Genomic DNA, 17,181 nt, shown 5'->3' on the forward strand with positions numbered 1-17,181 from the left:
GTCTCTCTCTCTCTCCCTCTCGCACTCTCACACTTACCGTCACACACTCACACACTGTCTCACTCTGTCTCTCTCTCTCTCTCGCACTCTCGCACTCTCACACATACGGTCATATGCTCACACACTATTCTCACGTTGTCTCTCTCCCTCTTGCACTCTCACACATACAGTCACACACTCACACACTATTCTCACTCTGTCTCTGTCTCTCTGTCCCTCCCGCACTCTCACACTTACAGTCACACACTCACACACTGTCTCACTCTGTCTCTCTCTCTCCCTCTTGCACTCTCACACATACAGTCACACACTCACACACTATTCTCACTTTGTCTCTCTCTCTCTCCCTCTTGCACTCACACACATACAGTCATACACTCACACACTATTCTCACTCTGTCTCTCTCTCTCTCCCTCCCGCACTCTCACACATACAGTCACACACTCACACACTATTCTCACTCTGTCTCTCTCTCTCTCCCTCCCGCCCTCTCACACTTACAGTCACACACTCACACACTGTCTCACTCTGTCTCTCTCTCTCTCCCTCTTGCACTCTCACGCAAACAGTCACACACTCACACACTATTCTCACTTTGTCTCTCTCTCTCTCCCTCTTGCACTCTCACACATACAGTCACACACTCACACACTATTCTCACTCTGTCTCTCTCTCCCTGTCTCCCTCTCTCACTCTCACACATACAGTCACACTCTCACACACTATTCTCAATCTGTCTCTCTCTCTCCCTCCCGCACTCTCACACTTACAGTCACACACTCACACACTGTCTCACTCTGTCTCTCTCTCTCTCTCTCTCCCTCTCACACCCTCACACATACATTCACACACTATTCTCACTCTGTCTCTCCCTCTCGCACTCTCACACATACAGTCACACACTCACACACGGTCTCACTCTGTCTCTCTCTCTCTCCCTCTCGCACTCTCACACTTACCGTCACACACTCACACACTGTCTCACTCTGTCTCTCTCTCCCTCTCGCGCTCTCACACTTACAGTCACACACTCACACACTGTCTCACTCTGTCTCTCTCTCTCTCTCTCCCTCTCGCACCCTCACACATACAGTCACACACTCACATACTATTCTCACTCTGTCTCTCTCTCTCCCTCTCACACTTAAACACATACAGTCACACAGTCACACACTCACTCACCATTCTCACTCTGTCTCTCTCTCTCTCTCTCCCTCCCGCACTCTCACACATACAGTCACACACTCACACACTATTCTCACTTTGTCTCTCTCTCTCTCCCTCTCGCACTCTCACACTTACAGTCATACACTCACATACTATTCTCACTCTGTCTCTCTCTCTCTCCCTCTCGCACTCTCACACATACAGTCACACACTCACACACTGTCTCACTCTGTCTCTCTCTCTCTCTCGCACTCTCGCACTCTCACACATACGGTCATATGCTCACACACTATTCTCACGTTGTCTCTCTCCCTCTTGCACATCTCACACATACAGTCACACACTCACACACTATTCTCACTCTGTCTCTGTCTCTCTGTCTCCCTCTCGCACTCTCACACATACAGTCACACACTCACACACTGTCTCACTCTGTCTCTCTCTCTCCCTCTTGCACTCTCACACATACAGTCACACACTCACACACTATTCTCACTTTGTCTCTCTCTCTCTCCCTCTTGCACTCACACACATACAGTCATACACTCACACACTATTCTCACTCTGTCTCTCTCTCTCTCCCTCCCGCACTCTCACACATACAGTCACACACTCACACGCTATTCTCACTCTGTCTCTCTCTCTCTCCCTCCTGCACTCTCACACTTACAGTCACACACTCACACACTGTCTCACTCTGTCTCTCTCTCTCCCTCTTGCACTCTCACGCAAACAGTCACACACTCACACACTATTCTCACTTTGTCTCTCTCCCCCTGTCTCCCTCTCTCACTCTCACACATACAGTCACACTCTCACACACTATTCTCTCTCTGTCTCTCTCTCTCCCTCCCGCACTCTCACACTTACAGTCACACACTCACACACTGTCTCACTCTGTCTCTCTCTCTCTCTCTCCCTCTTGCACTCTCACACATTCAGTCACACACTCACACACTATTCTCACTCTGTCTCTCTCTCTCTCTCTCTCCCTCTCACACCCTCACACATACATTCACACACTATTCTCACTCTGTCTCTCCCTCTCGCACTCTCACACATACAGTCACACACTCACACACGGTCTCACTCTGTCTCTCTCTCTCTCCCTCTCGCACTCTCACACTTACCGTCACACACTCACACACTGTCTCACTCTGTCTCTCTCTCCCTCTCGCGCTCTCACACTTACAGTCACACACTCACACACTGTCTCACTCTGTCTCTCTCTCTCTCTCTCTCCCTCTCGCACCCTCACACATACAGTCACACACTCACATACTATTCTCACTCTGTCTCTCTCTCTCCCTCTCACACTTTGACACATACAGTCACGCAGTCACACACTCACTCACCATTCTCACTCTGTCTCTCTCTCTCTCTCTCCCTCTTGCACTCTCACACATACAGTCACACAATCACAGACTCACATACTGTCTCACTCTGTCTCTTTCTCTATCCCTCTTGCACTCGCACACATACAGTCACACACTCACACCCTATTCTCACTCTGTCTCCCTCTCTCTCTCCCTCTCGCACCCTCACACATACAGTCACACACTCACACACTGTCTCACTCTGTCTCTCTCTCTTTCGCACTCTCGCACTCTCACACATACAGTCATACGCTCACACACTATTCTCACTTTCTCTCTCTCTCTCTCCCTCTTGCACTCTCACACATACAGTCACACACTCACACACTATTCTCACTCTGTTTATCTCTCTCTGTCTCCCTCTCACGCTTACAGTCATACACTCACACACTACTCTCACTTTGTCTCTCTCTCTCTCTCCCTCTCGCACTCTCACACATACAGTCACACACTCACACACTATTCTCACTCTGTCTCTCTCTCTCTCTGTCTCCCTCTCGCACTCTCACACATACAGTCACTCACTCACACACTATTCTCATTCTGTCTCTCTCTCTCTCTCTCTCCCTCTCGCACTCTCACACTTACAGTCACACACTCACACACTCACACAGTATTCTCATTCTGTCTCTCTCTCTCTCTCTCCCTCTTGCACTCTCACACATACAGTCACACACTCACACACCGTCTCACTCTGTCTCTCTCTCTCTCCCTCTCGCACTCTCATACTTACCGTCACACACTCACACACTGTCTCACTCTGTCTCTCTCACCCGCTCGCACTCTCACACATACAGTCACACACTCACACACTGTCTCACTCTGTCTCTCTCTCTTTCGCACTCTCGCACTCTCACACATACAGTCATAGGCTCACACACTATTCTCACTTTGTCTCTCTCTCTCTCCCTCTTGCACTCTCACACATACAGTCACACACTCACACACTATTCTCACTCTGTCTCTCTCTCTCTGTCTCCCTCTCGCACTCTCACACATACAGTCACACACTCACACACTATTCTCACTTTGTCTCTCTCTCTCTCCCTCCCGCACTCTCACACATACAGTCACACACTCACACACTATTCTCACTCTGTCTCTCTCTCGCTCTCGCACTCTCACACATACAGTCACAAACTCACACACTCACACACTATTCTCACTCTGTCTCTCTCTCTCTCCCTCTCGCGCTCTCACACATACAGTCACACACTCACACACTATTCTCACTCTGTCTCTCTCTCTCTGTCTCCCTCTCACACCCTCACACATACAGTCACACACTCACACACTATTCTCACTTTGTCTCTCTCTCTCTCCCTCTCGCACTCTCACACTTACAGTCATACACTCACATACTATTCTCACTCTGTCTCTCTCTCTCTCCCTCTCGCACTCTCACACATACAGTCACACACTCACACACTGTCTCACTCTGTCTCTCTCTCTCTCTCGCACTCTCGCACTCTCACACATACGGTCATATGCTCACACACTATTCTCACGTTGTCTCTCTCCCTCTTGCACTCTCACACATACAGTCACACACTCACACACTATTCTCACTCTGTCTCTGTCTCTCTGTCTCCCTCTCGCACTCTCACACATACAGTCACACACTCACAAACTATTCTCACTCTGTCTCTCTCTCTCTCCCTCCCGCACTCTCACACTTACAGTCACACACTCACACACTGTCTCACTCTGTCTCTCTCTCTCCCTCTTGCACTCTCACACATACAGACACACACTCACACACTATTCTCACTTTGTCTCTCTCTCTCTCCCTCTTGCACTCACACACATACAGTCATACACTCACACACTATTCTCACTCTGTCTCTCTCTCTCTCCCTCCCGCACTCTCACACATACAGTCACACACTCACACACTATTCTCACTCTGTCTCTCTCTCTCTCCCTCCCGCCCTCTCACACTTACAGTCACACACTCACACACTGTCTCACTCTGTCTCTCTCTCTCTCCCTCTTGCACTCTCACGCAGTCACACACTCACACACTATTCTCACTTTGTCTCTCTCTCTCTCCCTCTTGCACTCTCACACATACAGTCACACACTCACACACTATTCTCACTCTGTCTCTCTCTCCCTGTCTCCCTCTCTCACTCTCACACATACAGTCACACTCTCACACACTATTCTCAATCTGTCTCTCTCTCTCCCTCCCGCACTCTCACGCTTACAGTCACACACTCACACACTGTCTCACTCTGTCTCTCTCTCTCTCTCTCTCCCTCTCACACCCTCACACATACATTCACACACTATTCTCACTCTGTCTCTCCCTCTCGCACTCTCACACATACAGTCACACACTCACACACGGTCTCGCTCTGTCTCTCTCTCTCTCCCTCTCGCACTCTCACACTTACCGTCACACACTCACACACTGTCTCACTCTGTCTCTCTCTCTCTCTCGCACTCTCGCACTCTCACACATACGGTCATATGCTCACACACTATTCTCACGTTGTCTCTCTCCCTCTTGCACTCTCACACATACAGTCACACACTCACACACTATTCTCACTCTGTCTCTGTCTCTCTGTCTCCCTCTCGCACTCTCACACATACAGTCACACACTCACAAACTATTCTCACTCGGTCTCTCTCTCTCTCCCTCCCGCACTCTCACACTTACAGTCACACACTCACACACTGTCTCACTCTGTCTCTCTCTCTCCCTCTTGCACTCTCACACATACAGTCACACACTCACACACTATTCTCACTTTGTCTCTCTCTCTCTCCCTCTTGCACTCACACACATACAGTCATACACTCACACACTATTCTCACTCTGTCTCTCTCTCTCTCCCTCCCGCACTCTCACACATACAGTCACACACTCACACACTATTCTCACTCTGTCTCTCTCTCTCTCCCTCCCGCCCTCTCACACTTACAGTCACACACTCACACACTGTCTCACTCTGTCTCTCTCTCTCTCCCTCTTGCACTCTCACGCAAACAGTCACACACTCACACACTATTCTCACTTTGTCTCTCTCTCTCTCCCTCTTGCACTCTCACACATACAGTCACACACTCACACACTATTCTCACTCTGTCTCTCTCTCCCTGTCTCCCTCTCTCACTCTCACACATACAGTCACACTCTCACACACTATTCTCAATCTGTCTCTCTCTCTCCCTCCCGCACTCTCACACTTACAGTCACACACTCACACACTGTCTCACTCTGTCTCTCTCTCTCTCTCTCTCCCTCTCACACCCTCACACATACATTCACACACTATTCTCACTCTGTCTCTCCCTCTCGCACTCTCACACATACAGTCACACACTCACACACGGTCTCACTCTCTCTCTCTCTCTCTCCCTCTCGCACTCTCACACTTACCGTCACACACTCACACACTGTCTCACTCTGTCTCTCTCTCCCTCTCGCGCTCTCACACTTACAGTCACACACTCACACACTGTCTCACTCTGTCTCTCTCTCTCTCTCTCCCTCTCGCACCCTCACACATACAGTCACACACTCACATACTATTCTCACTCTGTCTCTCTCTCTCCCTCTCACACTTTGACACATACAGTCACACAGTCACACACTCACTCACCATTCTCACTCTGTCTCTCTCTCTCTCTCTCCCTCTTGCACTCTCACACATACAGTTACACAATCACACACTCACATACTGTCTCACTCTGTCTCTTTCTCTATCCCTCTTGCACTCGCACACATACAGTCACACACTCACACCCTATTCTCACTCTGTCTCCCTCTCTCTCTCCCTCTCGCACCCTCACACATACAGTCACACACTCACACACGGTCTCACTCTGTCTCTCTCTCCCTCTCGCACTCTCACACATACAGTCACACCCTCACACACTGTCTCACTCTGTCTCTCTCTCTTTCGCACTCTCGCACTCTCACACATACAGTCATACGCTCACACACTATTCTCACTTTGTCTCTCTCTCTCTCCCTCTTGCACTCTCACACATACAGTCACACACTCACACACTATTCTCACTCTGTCTCTCTCTCTCTCCCTCTTGCACTCTCACACATACAGTCACACACTCACACACTATTCTCACTCTGTCTCTCTCTCCCTGTCTCCCTCTCTCACTCTCACACATACAGTCACATTCTCACACACTATTCTCAATCTGTCTCTCTCTCTCCCTCCCGCACTCTCACACTTACAGTCACACACTCACACACTGTCTCACTCTGTCTCTCTCTCTCTCTCTCTCCCTCTCACACCCTCACACATACATTCACACACTATTCTCACTCTGTCTCTCCCTCTCGCACTCTCACACATACAGTCACACACTCACACACGGTCTCACTCTGTCTCTCTCTCTCTCCCTCTCGCACTCTCACACATACAGTCACACACTCACACACTGTCTCACTCTGTCTCTCTCTCCCTCTCGCGCTCTCACACTTACAGTCACACACTCACACACTGTCTCACTCTGTCTCTCTCTCTCTCTCTCCCTCTCGCACCCTCACACATACAGTCACACACTCACATACTATTCTCACTCTGTCTCTCTCTCTCCCTCTCACACTTTGACACATACAGTCACACAGTCACACACTCACTCACCATTCTCACTCTGTCTCTCTCTCTCTCTCTCCCTCTTGCACTCTCACACATACAGTTACACAATCACACACTCACATACTGTCTCACTCTGTCTCTTTCTCTATCCCTCTTGCACTCGCACACATACAGTCACACACTCACACCCTATTCTCACTCTGTCTCCCTCTCTCTCTCCCTCTCGCACCCTCACACATACAGTCACACACTCACACACGGTCTCACTCTGTCTCTCTCTCCCTCTCGCACTCTCACACATACAGTCACACCCTCACACACTGTCTCACTCTGTCTCTCTCTCTTTCGCACTCTCGCACTCTCACACATACAGTCATACGCTCACACACTATTCTCACTTTGTCTCTCTCTCTCTCCCTCTTGCACTCTCACACATACAGTCACACACTCACACACTATTCTCACTCTGTCTCTCTCTCTCTGTCTCCCTCTCACACTTACAGTCATACACTCACACACTACTCTCACTTTGTCTCTCTCTCTCTCTCCCTCTCGCACTCTCACACATACAGTCACACACTCACACACTATTCTCACTCTGTCTCTCTCTCTCTCTGTCTCCCTCTCGCACTCTCACACATACAGTCACTCACTCACACACTATTCTCACTCTGTCTCTCTCTCTCTCTCTCTCCCTCTTGCACTTTCACACATACAGTCACACACTCACACACTGTTCGCACTCTGTCTCTCTTTCTCTCTCTCCCTCTCGCACCCTCACACATACAGTCACACACTCACATACTATTCTCACTCTGTCTCTCTCTCTCCCTCTCAACTTTGACACATACAGTCACACAGTCACACACTCACACACCATTCTCACTCTGTCTCTCTCTCTCTCTCCCTCTTGCACTCTCACACATATAGTCACACAATCACACACTCACATACTGTCTCACTCTGTCTCTTTCTCTATCCCTCTTGCACTCGCACACATACAGTCACACACTCACACCCTATTCTCACTCTGTCTCCCTCTCTCTCTCCCTCTCGCACCCTCACACATACAGTCACACACTCACACACGGTCTCACTCTGTCTCTCTCTCTCTCCCTCTCGCACTCTCATACTTACCGTCACACACTCACACACTGTCTCTCTCTCCCTCTCGCACTCTCATACGTACAGTCACACACTCACACACTGTCTCACTCTGTCTCTCTCTCTTTCGCACTCTCGCACTCTCACACATACAGTCATACGCTCACACACTATTCTCACTTTGTCTCTCTCTCCCTCTTGCACTCTCACACATACAGTCACACACTCACACACTATTCTCACTCTGTCTCTCTCTCTCTGTCTCCCTCTCGCACTCTCACACATACAGTCACACACTCACACACTATTCTCACTCTGTCTCTCTCTCGCTCTCGCACTCTCACACATACAGTCACACACTCACACACTATTCTCACTCTGTCTCTCTCTCTCTCCCTCTCGCGCTCTCACACATACAGTCACACACTCACACACTATTCTCACTCTGTCTCTGTCTCTCTGTCTCCCTCTCGCACTCTCACACATACAGTCACACACTCACACACTGTCTCACTCTGTCTCTCTCTCTCCCTCGCACTCTCGCACTCTCACACATACGGTCATAAGCTCACACACTATTCTCACGTTGTCTCTCTCCCTCTTGCACTCTCACACATACAGTCACACACTCACACACGGTCTCACTCTGTCTCTCTCTCTCTCCCTCTCGAAATCTCACACTTACCGTCACACACTCACACACTGTCTCACTCTGTCTCTCTCTCCCTCTCGCGCTCTCACACTTACAGTCACACACTCACACACTGTCTCACTCTGTCTCTCTCTCTCTCTCCCTCCCGCACTCTCACACTTAGTCACACACTCACACACTGTCTCACTCTGTCTCTCTCTCCCTCTCGAACTCTCACACTTACCGTCACACACTCACACACTGTCTCACTCTGTCTCTCTCTCCCTCTCGCGCTCTCACACTTACAGTCACACACTCACACACTGTCTCACTCTGTCTCTCTCTCTCTCTCCCTCCCGCACTCTCACACTTAGTCACACACTCACACACTGTCTCACTCTGTCTCTCTCTCTCTCTCTCTCTCTCGCACTCTCACACATACAGTCACACACTCACACACTATTCTCACTCTGTCTCTCTCTCTCTGTCTCCCTCTCGCACTCTCACACATACAGTCACACACTCACACACTCACACTCTATTCTCATTCTGTCTCTCTCTCTCTCCCTCTTGCACTCTCACACATACAGTCATATACTCACACACTATTCTCACTTTGTCTCTCTCTCTCTCCCTCTCACGCTCTCACACTTACAGTCACACACTCACACACTGTCTCACTCTGTCTCTCTCTCTCTCCCTCCCGCACTCTCACACTTAGTCACACACTCACACACTGTCTCACTCTGTCTCTCTCTCTCTCTCTCTCTCGCACTCTCACACATACAGTCACACACTCACACACTATTCTCACTTTGTCTCTCTCTCTCTCTCCCTCTCGCACTCTCACACATACAGTCACACACTCACACACTCACACACTATTCTCATTCTGTCTCTCTCTCTCTCCCTCTTGCACTCTCACACATACAGTCATACACTCACACACTATTCTCACTCTGTCTCTCTCTCTCTGTCTCCCTCTCTCACTCTCACACATACAGTCACACTCTCACACACTATTGTCATTCTTTCTCTCTCTCTCTCCCTCCCGCACTCTCACACTTACAGTCACACACTCACACACTGTCTCACTCTGTCTCTCTCTCTCTCTCTCTCCCTCTTGCACTCTCACACATACAGTCACACACTCACACACGGTCTCACTCTGTCTCTCTCTCTCTCCCTCTCGAAATCTCACACTTACCGTCACACACTCACACACTGTCTCACTCTGTCTCTCTCTCCCTCTCGCGCTCTCACACTTACAGTCACACACTCACACACTGTCTCACTCTGTCTCTCTCTCTCTCTCCCTCCCGCACTCTCACACTTAGTCACACACTCACACACTGTCTCACTCTGTCTCTCTCTCCCTCTCGAACTCTCACACTTACCGTCACACACTCACACACTGTCTCACTCTGTCTCTCTCTCCCTCTCGCGCTCTCACACTTACAGTCACACACTCACACACTGTCTCACTCTGTCTCTCTCTCTCTCTCCCTCCCGCACTCTCACACTTAGTCACACACTCACACACTGTCTCACTCTGTCTCTCTCTCTCTCTCTCTCTCTCGCACTCTCACACATACAGTCACACACTCACACACTATTCTCACTCTGTCTCTCTCTCTCTGTCTCCCTCTCGCACTCTCACACATACAGTCACACACTCACACACTCACACTCTATTCTCATTCTGTCTCTCTCTCTCTCCCTCTTGCACTCTCACACATACAGTCATATACTCACACACTATTCTCACTTTGTCTCTCTCTCTCTCCCTCTCACGCTCTCACACTTACAGTCACACACTCACACACTGTCTCACTCTGTCTCTCTCTCTCTCCCTCCCGCACTCTCACACTTAGTCACACACTCACACACTGTCTCACTCTGTCTCTCTCTCTCTCTCTCTCTCGCACTCTCACACATACAGTCACACACTCACACACTATTCTCACTTTGTCTCTCTCTCTCTCTCCCTCTCGCACTCTCACACATACAGTCACACACTCACACACTCACACACTATTCTCATTCTGTCTCTCTCTCTCTCCCTCTTGCACTCTCACACATACAGTCATACACTCACACACTATTCTCACTCTGTCTCTCTCTCTCTCCCTCTCGCACTCTCACACATACAGTCACACTCTCACACACTATTGTCATTCTTTCTCTCTCTCTCTCCCTCCCGCACTCTCACACTTACAGTCACACACTCACACACTGTCTCACTCTGTCTCTCTCTCTCTCTCTCTCTCCCTCTTGCACTCTCACACATACAGTCACACACTCACACACTCACACAGTATTCTCATTCTGTCTCTCTCTCTCTCTCTCCCTCTTGCACTCTCACACATACAGTCACACACTCACACACTGTTCGCACTCTGTCTCTCTCTCTCTCTCTCCCTCTCGCACTCTCACACATACCGTCACTCACTCACACACTATTCTCACTCTGTCTCTCTCTCTCTCTCTCCCTCTCGCACTCTCACACATACAGTCACACACTCACACACTCACACACTATTCTCATTCTGTCTCTCTCTCTCTCCCTCTTGCACTCTCACACATACAGTCACACACTCACACACTATTCTCACTCTGTCTCTTTCTCTCTCTCCCTCTCGCACCCTCACACATACAGTCACACACTCACATACTATTCTCACTCTGTCTCTCTCTCTCTCTCTCTCTCCCTCTCACACTCTCACACATACAGTCACACACTCACACACTATTCTCACTTTGTCTCTCTCTCTCTCTCCCTCTCGCACTCTCACACATACAGTCACACACTCACACACTCACACACTATTCTCATTCTGTCTCTCTCTCTCTCCCTCTTGCACTCTCACACATACAGTCATACACTCACACACTATTCTCACTCTGTCTCTCTCTCTCTGTCTCCCTCTCTCACTCTCACACATACAGTCACACTCTCACACACTATTGTCATTCTTTCTCTCTCTCTCTCCCTCCCGCACTCTCACACTTAGTCACACACTCACACACTGTCTCACTCTGTCTCTCTCTCTCTCTCTCTCTCGCACTCTCACACATACAGTCACACACTCACACACGGTCTCACTCTGTCTCTCTCTCTCTCCCTCTCGAAATCTCACACTTACCGTCACACACTCACACACTGTCTCACTCTGTCTCTCTCTCCCTCTCGCGCTCTCACACTTACAGTCACACACTCACACACTGTCTCACTCTGTCTCTCTCTCTCTCTCCCTCCCGCACTCTCACACTTAGTCACACACTCACACACTGTCTCACTCTGTCTCTCTCTCCCTCTCGAACTCTCACACTTACCGTCACACACTCACACACTGTCTCACTCTGTCTCTCTCTCCCTCTCGCGCTCTCACACTTACAGTCACACACTCACACACTGTCTCACTCTGTCTCTCTCTCTCTCTCCCTCCCGCACTCTCACACTTAGTCACACACTCACACACTGTCTCACTCTGTCTCTCTCTCTCTCTCTCTCTCTCGCACTCTCACACATACAGTCACACACTCACACACTATTCTCACTCTGTCTCTCTCTCTCTGTCTCCCTCTCGCACTCTCACACATACAGTCACACACTCACACACTCACACTCTATTCTCATTCTGTCTCTCTCTCTCTCCCTCTTGCACTCTCACACATACAGTCATATACTCACACACTATTCTCACTTTGTCTCTCTCTCTCTCCCTCTCACGCTCTCACACTTACAGTCACACACTCACACACTGTCTCACTCTGTCTCTCTCTCTCTCCCTCCCGCACTCTCACACTTAGTCACACACTCACACACTGTCTCACTCTGTCTCTCTCTCTCTCTCTCTCTCGCACTCTCACACATACAGTCACACACTCACACACTATTCTCACTTTGTCTCTCTCTCTCTCTCCCTCTCGCACTCTCACACATACAGTCACACACTCACACACTCACACACTATTCTCATTCTGTCTCTCTCTCTCTCCCTCTTGCACTCTCACACATACAGTCATACACTCACACACTATTCTCACTCTGTCTCTCTCTCTCTCCCTCTCGCACTCTCACACATACAGTCACACTCTCACACACTATTGTCATTCTTTCTCTCTCTCTCTCCCTCCCGCACTCTCACACTTACAGTCACACACTCACACACTGTCTCACTCTGTCTCTCTCTCTCTCTCTCTCCCTCTTGCACTCTCACACATACAGTCACACACTCACACACTCACACAGTATTCTCATTCTGTCTCTCTCTCTCTCTCTCCCTCTTGCACTCTCACACATACAGTCACACACTCACACACTGTTCGCACTCTGTCTCTCTCTCTCTCTCTCCCTCTCGCACTCTCACACATACCGTCACTCACTCACACACTATTCTCACTCTGTCTCTCTCTCTCTCTCTCCCTCTCGCACTCTCACACATACAGTCACACACTCACACACTCACACACTATTCTCATTCTGTCTCTCTCTCTCTCCCTCTTGCACTCTCACACATACAGTCACACACTCACACACTATTCTCACTCTGTCTCTTTCTCTCTCTCCCTCTCGCACCCTCACACATACAGTCACACACTCACATACTATTCTCACTCTGTCTCTCTCTCTCTCTCTCTCTCCCTCTCACACTCTCACACATACAGTCACACACTCACACACCATTCTCACTCTGTCTCTCTCTCTCTCTCCCTCTTGCACGCTCACACATACAGTCACACAACCACACACTCACATACTGTCTCACTCTGTTTCTCTCTATCCCTCTTGCACTTGCACACATACAGTCACACACTCACACACTATTCTCACTCTGTCTCTCTCTCTCTCCCTCTCGCACTCTCACACATACAGTCACACACTCACACACTCACACACTATTCTCATTCTGTCTCTCTCTCTCTCCCTCTTGCACTCTCACACATACAGTCACACACTCACACACTATTCTCACTCTGTCTCTTTCTCTCTCTCCCTCTCGCACCCTCACACATACAGTCACACACTCACATACTATTCTCACTCTGTCTCTCTCTCTCTCTCTCTCTCCCTCTCACACTCTCACACATACAGTCACACACTCACACACCATTCTCACTCTGTCTCTCTCTCTCTCTCCCTCTTGCACGCTCACACATACAGTCACACAACCACACACTCACATACTGTCTCACTCTGTTTCTCTCTATCCCTCTTGCACTTGCACACATACAGTCACACACTCACACACTATTCTCACTCTGTCTCTCTCTCTCTCCCTCTCGCACTCTCACACATACAGTCACACACTCACACACTATTCTCACTCTGTCTCTCTCTCTCTCCCTCTCGCACTCTCACACTTACTGTTACACACTCACACACTGTCTCACCCTGTCTCTCTCTCTCTCTCCATCACACTCTCTCAAACATACAGTCACACAATCACACACTCACTGTCTCACTCTGTCTCTAAGTCAAGCCTGTCGAAGCCCTTTCAGAATTTTAAGGAGCTCGATCAGGTCACCCCCTCAGCCTTCTCCTGTCTAGAAAAAGAGCCCTGGCCTGTTCAATTCAGCCTCGACTGAGACACTTGAAGAATCCTTAATCTAGAAACAGTAAAGGTGTCCCAGGAAGTGAGATTATTGCACATAACAGGTGCAGGAAACAGCAGAGTGAAGAACTCCTGGGAGTGTTTGATGGGGACAGTGTAAAGGAAGCATTACTCTATATCTAACCCCGTGCTGTACCTGTCCTGGGAGTGTTTGATGGGGACAGCGTTGTGGAAGCTTTACTCTATATCTAACCCCGTGCTGTACCTGTCCTGGGAGTGTTTGTTGGGGACAGTGTAGAGGCAGCTTTACTCTGTATCTAACCCCGTGCTGTACCTGTCCTGGGAGTGTTTGTTGGGGACAGTGTAGAGGGAGCTTTACTCTGTATCTAACCCCGTGCTGTACCTGTCCTGGGAGTGTTTGATGGGGACAGTGTAGAGGGAGCTTTACTCTGTATCTAACCCCGTGCTGTACCTGTCCTGGGAGTGTTTGATGGGGACAGTGTAGAGGGAGCTTTACGCTGTATCTAACCCCGTGCAGTACCGGTCGGTGTATTTATTAGTTCAGACAGCAGGGGAGCTTTTTTCTTCAATTCAAGCACCAGAGATGGATTGAAGTGCGGGGGGGTCGTTGGATAAACTCATCAAGGAGACAGGGGAATTGAAGAAGGTTTGGATGGGTTGAGATGAAGGGTGGGCGGGTGGGCGGGTGGGAGGAGGCTCGGGTGGAGCAGGAGCAACAGACGGGACCTGTTACTGGGTGCTGGGCGCACATGGAGGGTTATTCCCGCTGGGGTCTCAGCCCTGAGGTGAACTGAAGGCTCTCGCTGTCCTGCTCTGTTTTCCCACAGTCTGTCCGCGCAAGTGCCGGGATCGGAGCTGTACCAGCAGCGGCGAGTGCTGCCACAAGGAGTGCCTGGGGGGTTGCCATCGGCCCAGCGACAACCGGATGTGCCTGGTGTGCCGGAACTACCAGTACAACGACACCTGCCTACCCACCTGCCCGGCCAGCACCTACAAATACGAGGGCTGGCGCTGCGTCACCGAGGAGTACTGCGCCAGTCTGCACAAAACCTCCGACAACTCCAAGGACTGGCTGCCCTACGTGGTCTTCCAGGGGGAGTGCATGCCGGAATGTCCTTCTGGATACTCGCGGGATGTCAGCAGGTACACTCCCTCCCTCCCACCTCACCGCGGCTCCAGGAGACTGTCCCCTCCCTGCTCCCACCCCCCCCCCCGCCACCCCCCACGATGCCCGTTCGAGCAGCGAGGCCGATGGCGGTGTGACCCAGTGCCCTCCGCAGGTTCAAACTCCACCGCGCAAGCTCACTGACGAGGGCTGACCTGTGTTCACAAACCATACCCCATCCACCCAACCCCCACTCCCTCCACCACCGACGCACAGTAGCAGCAGTGTGTGTACCATCTACAGGATGCACTGCAGCAACTCACCAAGGCTCCTTCGACAGCACCTTCCAAACCCACGACCTCTACCACCTAGAAGGACAAGGGCAGCAGACACATGGGGAACACCCACCACCTGGAAGTTCCCCTCCGAGCCCCTCACCATCCCGACTTGGAAATACATCGGCCGTCCCTTCACTGTCGCTGGGTCCAAATCCCTCCCTAACAGCGCTGTGGGTGTACCTACACCACAGGGACTGCAGCGGCTCAAGGAGGCAGCTCACCCACCCCCTTCCCTAGGGGCAATTAGAGATGGGCAATAAATGCTGGGCCCAGCCCAGCGACACCCACATCCCGTGAATGAATTTTTAAAACTGCTAACGATGTGGATGAAGATGGGCACAGTATAGAGAGAGCTTTACTCTGTATCTAACCCCGTGCTGTACCTGTCCTGGGAGTGTTTGATGGGGACAGTGTAGAGTTAGCTTTACTCTGTATCTAACCCCGTGCTGTACCTGTCCTGGGAGTGTTTGATGGGGACAGTGTAGAGGGAGCTTTACTCTGTATCTAACCCCGTGCTGTACCTGTCCTGGGAGTGTTTGATGGGCACAGTATAGAGGGAGCTTTACTCTGTATCTAACCCCGTGCTGTACCTGTCCTGGGAGTGTTTGATGGGGACAGTGTAGAGGGAGCTTTACTCTGTATCTAACCCCGTGCTGTACCTGTCCTGGGAGTGTTTGATGGGGACGGTGTAGAGTGAGCTTTACTCTGTATCTAACCCCGTGCTCTACCTGTCCTGGGAGTGATGATGGGGACGGTGTAGAGGAAGCTTTACTCTGTATCTAACCCCGTGCTGTACCTGTCCTGGGAATGTTTGATGGGGATGGTGTAGAGGGAGATTTACTCTGTATCTAACCCCGTGCTGTACCTGTCCTGGGAGTGTTTGATGGGGATGGTGTAGAGGGAGATTTACTCTGTATCTAACCCCGTGCTGTACCTGTCCTGGGAGTGTTTGATGGGGACAGTGTAGAGTGAGCTTTACTCTGTATCTAACCCCGTGCTGTACCTGTCCTGGGAGTGTTTGATGGGGACGGTGTAGAGCGAGCTTTACTCTGTATCTAACCCCGTGCTGTACCTGTCCTGGGAGTGTTTGATGGGGACAGTGCAGAGGGATCTTTACTCTGTATCTAACTCTGTGCTGTACCTGTCCTGGGAGTGTTTGATGGGGACAGTGCAGAGGGATCTTTACTCTGTATCTAACCCTGTGCTGTACCTGCCCTGGGAGTGTTTGATGGGGACAGTGTAGAGGAAGCTTTACTCTTTATCTAACCCTGTGCTGTACCTGTCCTGGGAGTGTTTGATGGAG

The 17,181-nt window shown here is 50.3% G+C and overlaps 1 protein-coding gene across 1 annotated transcript in view; it reads left to right on the forward strand.

The window, feature by feature from the left end:
• Nucleotides 1-17,181, forward strand: part of LOC121272901 (insulin-like growth factor 1 receptor) — a 163,914-nt gene that overhangs the window by 44,303 nt on the left and 102,430 nt on the right. Inside the window, exon 3 of the mRNA XM_041179739.1 lies at nucleotides 15,263-15,571. Coding sequence (XP_041035673.1) covers nucleotides 15,263-15,571 — 309 coding nt within the window. The remainder of the gene's footprint in view (nucleotides 1-15,262; nucleotides 15,572-17,181) is intronic.

This window comes from Carcharodon carcharias, chromosome 36 (assembly GCF_017639515.1).
Source record: "Carcharodon carcharias isolate sCarCar2 chromosome 36, sCarCar2.pri, whole genome shotgun sequence".
Classification (NCBI taxonomy): Eukaryota; Metazoa; Chordata; class Chondrichthyes; order Lamniformes; family Lamnidae; genus Carcharodon; species Carcharodon carcharias.